The 8357-nt window shown below is 28.6% G+C and overlaps 1 protein-coding gene across 2 annotated transcripts; it reads right to left on the bottom strand.

Moving 5' to 3' along the window:
• LOC150030372 (agamous-like MADS-box protein MADS4) lies at window positions 1–6990 on the bottom strand. 2 transcript variants are annotated; one of them, XM_090309791.1, is made up of 8 exons: window positions 6664–6990; window positions 4419–4497; window positions 3884–3951; window positions 2281–2380; window positions 2149–2190; window positions 1780–1821; window positions 1558–1694; window positions 1–385 (listed from the first exon to the last, which is right to left on the bottom strand). In XM_090309791.1, the coding sequence occupies exons 1-8, from the start codon at window positions 6846–6848 to the stop codon at window positions 310–312; spliced, it is 729 nt and encodes a 242-aa protein (XP_090165917.1). In that variant the 5' UTR covers window positions 6849–6990; the 3' UTR covers window positions 1–309. The 2 variants fall into 2 exon arrangements, with proteins under 2 accessions (XP_090165917.1, XP_090165918.1); XM_090309792.1 differs by lacking the exon at window positions 6664–6990 and adding an exon at window positions 6289–6443.
• Window positions 6991–8357: the final 1367 nt, after the last annotated feature.

Below are 8357 nucleotides of genomic sequence, written 5' to 3'. Positions count from 1 at the left end.
TACACACAAAGTTTCAACTTTATGACAGAGAAGAAAAATAATCAAATTACAATTGTTGTTCAAAAAGCAAAGTCTTGAACCTCTAAAAGAAAGGAAAGTGCCATAACATACACATACTTTGCTTACAAAGACTAAAGTGCAGAGTTTGTATTAATTATATATATATAAAAGTTCCAAGCATTGAAAAATGTTTTTTTTTTGAAGGGGGGGGATTTTAGAATAAGCAACAGAAGCAAAGAAAATCACTGCTTTTTTTTTTTTCTAATTTTTTTCAAATTTTGAATGGAAGAATTTCCATCTTCTTGTTTCTCAAGGCAACCATCCTGGGAGGAAATTATTCATGCTTGGCCCAGCAGTGACCACTGTTATGGGATCTGGCTGATACCTGCAAAATTAATCAAATTTATTTTTCATTTATTCCTCCTTAATTTTCAATTTAACTTTTTTCTTGCCTTTTGTTTTGCAGTATATTTTTCAAACACAAACTACAAAAACTTAGACTTTCTCAAACACAACTTCAGACACAGATTGGTACAAACTTCAGACAAATCCACAATCAAACACACAGAGACTTTATAAACTTGAAGTTGTTTTGACACATTCTTTATTACACAAATTCAAACACATATGGCTAGAGTGTTGATATAATTTTAAATTTATCATAGCCCATCGGTTTAAGCTTTTGGGTTTATTGGTAATTTTTTTAAGAAAGATACAGCAAGTATGGGTCAATAGGTGCACCAGAGAATTCCAACTAAATTTACAGTACTCTCTTAGCACCCTCACTATATCCTAGCTCCAATTTTATTCAAATAGTTCAAATAAGTACAGATGATGCTATCTCATAGCTCAAAAACAGAGATAATGAAAGAGTGGTTGGAGGATAACTACAGGGTTGATTAGTGATTTAACATGGTATCCAGTAGTAAGTCTTGAATTTGAACCCTGGAAAAATATTTTCCTCTCTTATATTAAATTTCACATGTTGGGATTTCAATGAATTTTCGAGCCACTAGTGAGAGGGAGTATTAGAGTATTGATATAATATTAAATTTACCATAACTCACAAGTTCAAACTTTTGGTGATTTAATACATACTACACAAACTTAAACTTCTCCGACACAAGTCACATAAACTTAAGTTTTAGTCAGAAATCCATATACAAAACATAGACTATGTAAACCTAGATTACTACAAGGATAATCACTCTCCAGATATCTCTATATCTCAATAGTATGATATGATATTATCCATTTTGCACATAAGTCTCATGCCTTTGTTTCTAGTTTCACCCAAAATATCTCTTACCATTGTAGATCGTTTGATTGTATTTCAAACAAACAAAAAATGCAAAGTAACCTAGACACTTGTCAAACACAATTTTAAACACAAACTACACAAATTAAACCAAGTTTCATTAACAAATCCACAAACATAAGATACTTATATCATCAATGCAAGTACATACCAAAGGAATCTAGATTTTTCATAGACACACCAATTTAGAATTGAAAAGGGATCAAAGATTATGCAAAGAAAAGAAGAAGAATATTTACCCAATTTGTAAGGTGGGTTCACAATCTAGAGGATGGAAGAAGGCATCCCCAGAAGGCTGAGCTTGCTGTCTTCCATACATCATATCATCAGCACTTTGGTTCAATTGAAGAGCATTTACTTGATACCCTTCTACTAACTGCAATTCAAAAATTTCCACCAAATTTTCTTATAAGTTTTTATTTTATTTTATCAACTTCTCTTTAAGGCTTATATTTTTATACCCTTTGTTTCAGAGTCTTGTTTGCTTCGTTAAGAAGATGCTCCTGGAAGTTCAAACAAATAACACAAAATAACATTAAAATTACTCGTTATTTTGGTTTTTTTAAAAGAAGAAACCCAACTTTCATTAAGAAACAATGAAAGGATAAACAAAGACATACAAGAAGAAAAAAAGCACCTAATTGATAATTGCAAAAGCGCCCACGAGAGAGTATTAAACCTAATCGTTTTTCAAGGAATATGTTTCAAAACCGATTGACCCTTCTAAATTAAATAAAGTTTATGTTAATGAGTATTTATTGTAATATATAACATAATTGACATGTACTCCTTCTCCGACCTAAATATAAAACATTCTATTTCGCTCATACCTTGCGCTGAAGATCAGTGAGCTGATCTAGCATGTACTGAGTCTGAAAAAGATTAGAAAGGATGAATGAGAAAATGGAATAAGGAATTGTAATGAAGCTAGAATTTTGAAGTTGAAGAATATTTAATTTTACCCTTGTTGATCTGATCTGCTTGAGGGACATATCAAGTTGCCTTTCAAGAGATTCAAGTTCTTTGCTACTCAATGGGCCAAGGTCTTCTCCCAAAAGGTTCCTGCTTAATTCAATTACCAACATCAAGATCAACAAATTACGGCCTGTTTCAAACAATGGTTTAATTGTATAAAAATTTTAAGCATTTAAAAGTCATTTCAAATAGAAATCGGAGCGTGATAAGGGTATTATGGATGTGTCAACCTAGTTGAGATATTCGAATACCTACTAATCCCTCAACCTCTAGTATTTAATTAAAAAAAAAAAAAAAAAAAGTTCCAAACAAGTTTTAAGCACATCTCGAGTATTCTCATAAGGTGTCTTAAGAGCGCTTCACTTTTCCAAGGTCAAGCAGTGCATCACGCTTTATTCATGAATTTTGGACTGTTTTTAATATATTTGTAAACTTTTAAGTTTATATTTATCAGATCTTGAAACTTCAAAATGTCTACAATGGATGTTTAAATTTTGAATTTTGTATTTAACAAGTCTGTATTGTTAACTTCGTAAGTTGGAGTTTATATGACACACATCAATTGAATTATTTAAGAAATATTTGATGGTTTGAGCTTGGATATGTTAAGACGTTTGATAGTATAAACATCGAATAATTAGTAGAGGTGTAACAAGAACTATACATTAGATACACAATTGAAAGTTTATAGACGATTGACAATATTTTTCAAGTACAAACAGACATATCACTAAATAAACACAACTTTAAAAGTTGAAATGCAAATCCTATTATTCATAATATTATATACAATTCACATCAACATTTTTCCACATTGCAATAAATAAAAAACAGACCTTCATGTGTTCTTTGAGGATTATTGTTTCATATTTGACCTTAATTTTTCTTTTTCTTTTTTTACTTTAAGAAAACCTTATGATTATTTATTTTATTTTATAAAGAAAACAAAGAATTCAAACAGGATTGGACTCTCTCTACTTAGGGTTTTCTTTTGTGATGAAGGAAACAACCACTTATTTAGCAACAAAGCTAAATCTTTTGACCACTTCATTGATTTGGTTCTTTTTACAACTTTAGTTGGCGTAAACGTACAAACTCTTCTAAAAGATTATGATTTCACTGTTAAATCACGGTTAAACTAAAAAATTTAAGTTGATTGGTTAACATAAATTTAACATTATATTAACCTCTCACTTATAAATTTAAAAAATTGAAGAATGCTTAACAAATGAAAGAAGAGTATTAGCTGAAAACAAAGCAATGGTACACAATATATTTGAATAAAATATATTTTATTATGATATTATGTTAAATCGTTACATAATTCAAGAGCATAAATAGATGGATTACAGTGAATTTAATCTTATATCAATACGAAATTTTGTTAAAATTCTTATATCAACAAGTGAAATTTTGTTTCTTCCTAAACCGTTTATATTCCAAATTTGAGCGTAAGGTTCAATAATTGGACTTAATTTTATTTGATATTAAAAGAAACTCATCAATATTATAATATTCTTATAGTTAAGTAGTTTTATAATAATTTGAAAGTATAACTAAAAATGGCAAGTAAAATGTTGGGGTAATTACCTTTGGGATCGTTGGAGAGCTTCATAGCGAGCTTTAAGCTTCAAATACTCCTGCTGGCTACTCAGTTCCTATATTTAACCCCTTTTTATCTTTAATTTTTTTTAAAAAAATTTAATTAAAATTATGAAAACGATCATAGAGAAATTTCAGATTTTATTATTGTTTTCATTGATTTTGTATGTAGAAAACACTTAGCTTTATTTGGCTTTAATAGTAGCGTTTTGGTTTGAGTGTTCGTGGTGGAGCGTCATTACGGTGTGTTGTTCGTTGAGTTTTGTGAGGCAGTGATCTTGTTACAATCAATAGAGACCAACTACATGGATTACTGAAAGTTTGGTCCTCCTATATTAATGAAAAACAATAAATTATCCATTAATATGATACGATAGGAAACTACACAGCAATAGGTGGGTAATCAATTTTTTCAGAGAATATTGGTTCCAATTAATTAGTAAACTGACTTCACTTTTAAAAATAGAAATTAAAAATAAAATCATTTAATGTAAAAGTATAACTAAAAAATAAGAATGATTACCAAGGCCTCTCTTGTGGAAACATTAGGCTCTGGGGCTCCATAGTTGCATTTCTGGTATCTCTCTAATGTTTTGAGCATGCTGGATTTTACACATAATAATAACACAAAAAAGTAATTTCCTTAATATTAATTTCCTCAACTATGTATTTATAAAAAGATAATGGAATTAATTAAATTTTTAGATTTCAATTGGTTGCTAATATCGAAGAGAATTTGAAACTTTCATATTGTCGTTGATAAAATCTGAAATAACTATATAAACCTAAGGTATTTTCTGAAATCTATTATTTATAAGAACAAATAAATTAACCATAATTAAGTCATATTTGAAAGACAATTGTGAGATATTAAAAATTCAATATTACTTCATTCAAGGTTAAAAAAATTCCTGTAATTAATAAAAAAAAATTCTTGAAATAAGCATAATAACTTTTTTTTAAAAAAATTGTTTTAATGTAGCACAATAATTTAACAATTATACTGTCATTTGTTTGTGTATTTAAAAATATTTCTAAATTCCTAGACAAATTTTGAACAACAAAGACATTTAAGTTTATAAATCCATTTTAGGTATCTGACATATGGCCAATATTCTACTCGTTTTTCCCGAAATAGATATGTATGAACAGTAAAGAAGCAGAATTTTCAAGAACTTGAATAAAAAAAAAATAATTTTTAAAGCCTAAAAGATTTAAAAGACAAATCCTTACGAAAAAGAGTAATAATTAAATATCATTTCTGATTTTTTTTCCCTTCAGTTCACAATGACAATTGACACAAAGCTTAAAAAATAACTAAATAAATAAACAACTTTATTTTGTTAAGCTACGACTCTTAATTCTAGGGAAAAAAAAAAACAAAAATCCTTCATATTTAAGCAAAAAAAACAAAAGTAAACAAATATAATTTTTAGAAACAGAATAATTTTAAACAGAAATTATTATGAAACGAAGTGATAATTCGATCTGGTTTCTGATTTCTTTCTTTTTTTAGTCCTAATACAATTGGAGTTCTAAAAAAACAAAAGTTAGATTAAAAAAAAAAAGTGATAAACCAACTGGACTCTGGTAAGCACGACTCGATCTTAATTTTTTTTAAAAAAAAGGATAATTAAAAAAAAAAAAACCTTCAATATTTAGACACAAAAATAGTGAAGAAAAAATCATAATAATTGTTTGGCGATGGGGGTATTGGTTTATGGGGGGACCGGGTCGTTGCTTGTTTGCCTTTTGTGGGGTATTGGGAGTTTCTTTTGGGATTTTTTACTTTGTATGGCTGATTGTGGGTTTGAATGGGGGGGGGCGGATCTGAGGACCTTGGGGCGTTGGGGGTGCTATTAATTTTTATCTGGTAGATGAATTATTGGGATTGGAGCTGTTTTTTTTGTGGTTCTTGGGGTATTTGAAGCTAGTTTACATGGATGTTTGTTCCACTATGGGAGGTGGGGTTTTTTTTTTTGTTGGGAGGATTTGTTTTTAGCGCTGCATTTTGATAGTTACGGTGAGACAGACGTGTGTTCTCTAGTCAATCTAAAGAAAACCTAATTCAAAAGATGAAACAAAGAATAAAAAAAACTATATTTTTACAACATAAAATTACATCATTTAAATAAAAAAAAAACCAGTTCTGATCTTCTTTTTTCTGTTCACAAATACAATGGTAAGTAAAAACAAAAATTTAATATTTTTTTAATTGTGGGGATGGAGATCTATCCTTCGAAAGAAAGAACCCAAATTTTTTATTTAAAAAAAAAAAAACCCTAAACTAGTGATGGAAAGAAAGGAAAAAAAAACGAAGAAGAAGAAGAACCCTAATTTGAGAAATGAAAATGGCAAAAAAGAAAAGAAAAAAGAAAAAAGAAAACTGTCACCTTCAGGTTGAAATTGATCCATCCATCCACCATTATCTGCCCTAATCTCCAAAACCCTAATTTCCAAAATTCCCATTCCAAAGAAAAGGAAGAAAAGAGTAAAGAAGAAGAAGAAGAAGAAGAAGAAGAAAAAGAAAAGGCAAAATGCAAAATCCGAAATTCTGAAACCCCAAAATGCAAAATCCCTCCTTTTTCTCTCTTTCTTTCTTTATTTCTTTATATTTGTTAGCATAGAAAAGGGAAATAAAAAAAGCATAGAAATCCTAAAAAGAAAGTATCACAAAAATGGGATTAAAATTAAAAGGAAAAAAAATCAATACAACAGTTGTAGCAGATCTGAGAAAAATGGTAAAAAAAAAAAAAAAAAGAATTAACCTTGAACTACTGCAAAACTCGTAGAGTTTTCCTCTATTAGAGAAGATGATGAGAGCAACTTCAGCATCGCAAAGAACGGAAAGCTCATAAGCTTTCTTCAAAAGACCATTTCTTCGTTTTGCGAAGGTCACTTGTCGATTGATCTTGTTCTCTATTCTCTTCAGTTCTACTCTCCCTCTTCCCATTTTTCTTTTTTTTTTTCTTCTATTAACAAAAAAATAATAATAACAATAATAATAATAATAAAATTTATTTTTAACCAATTTTTGCTTCTTTCTTTCCTCTTTTTGTTTCACTTCTCTCTATCCTTTGCTAACCTATGTGCGTCACCATTTATATTCTTCACATATTTCACCAATACCATCAACCTCTTTCCACACACCCTTCCTGTAAGTTTTACTCTGCGGCCGGCTCTACACCTCCTTCTCGTGGAATTGGTAGGGTCATCTGATGTGATGTCAAATGTACCCCCATCACATTTTTTCAATTACATTATTATTCCCCTTGGTAAAAGTATTATTGTCTACAATTTTCATCCATATTTCTATATGTTCATCGGTTTTGCATTGACAATTTTATTATATTGTTAAGCCATGTTTATTATATTGTTCCATAATAGTAATAAACTGTGGACTAGGAAGCACGGATATTTCTAATTGTGTAGATAATCGATATCAGATACAGATACGTAACAAATATGTTTCTGATACGTAATTTGAAGTATCTGATTTTTTTTATTTTTATTTTTAATTTTCAAATACGCGTATCTACTTCCAGATACGTGAAGGAATACGCGGATCAATTTCAACCCATTTTATTTTTTTTTTTTTTTTTTTTTTTTTTTTTTTTTTGTTTTTTTTTTCTTTTTTTTTTTTTTTTTTTTTTTTTTTTTTTTTTTTTTTTTTATTTTAGTGCATGTTTAGTAGTGATTTTAAAATCATCAAAAATCACTTTTTTCATTTTTAAAATAACTTGAAAACACAATTTTAATTACTCAAAATTAATTTAATTTTCAATTTTACACTTTTAAATGTAATTTTCATATTATCAAAATTATTTTGAAGACTTAAACATGTTTCACGGTGATTTTGAAAATGAAAAGTGATTTCAACCATTTTAAAATTACTTCCAAACATAAAAGTCTACTTAAATTGAGCAACTCAAAACAAAATAAATTAAAAATGATAAAACATAATTTTTTTTAAAAAAACCTGAAACGTAATTAAATCTTCATTCTTCCATTCTCTCTCATTATTTAAATCATCATTCACACCTCCTTCATCCCCAACTTCATTATTCAATCTTCAACTTCTACTTTTTTCCTATCGTCTACTCTAGTCACTCAACAATCACTCGACGTTACTAGATTTTTTTTTTTAAGTTTTCACTCTCTTCTTGAATCTATTGTAATCTAACTATTAGACATTATATATATAATACGTATCTTCAACGTAACCGTATCTTAGTTTTTTAAAAATTAATGTATCGCAATATCATATCGTATTCGTATCATGTATCCATATCTGTATCTGAGTTTCTTAGACTGTGGAGCCTATTTTCAAATCTACAATCAAAATGTATAAATTATGTGGGAATCAATATTTTTATTATTGATCAATCAATGGAATCACATTGCAATTACATCAATTTTGATTATAGATCGGTAAATGTGACAATATCTTGTTTAAATAATG

The sequence above is a fragment of the Benincasa hispida genome, unplaced genomic scaffold, assembly GCF_027475165.1.
Source record: "Benincasa hispida cultivar pf3 unplaced genomic scaffold, pf3_genome.v1.1 HicScf26, whole genome shotgun sequence".
Classification (NCBI taxonomy): domain Eukaryota; kingdom Viridiplantae; phylum Streptophyta; class Magnoliopsida; order Cucurbitales; family Cucurbitaceae; genus Benincasa; species Benincasa hispida.
The sequence above is the reverse complement of the archived record's forward strand: the minus strand, read 5'-3'. Positions and strand labels throughout refer to the sequence as shown.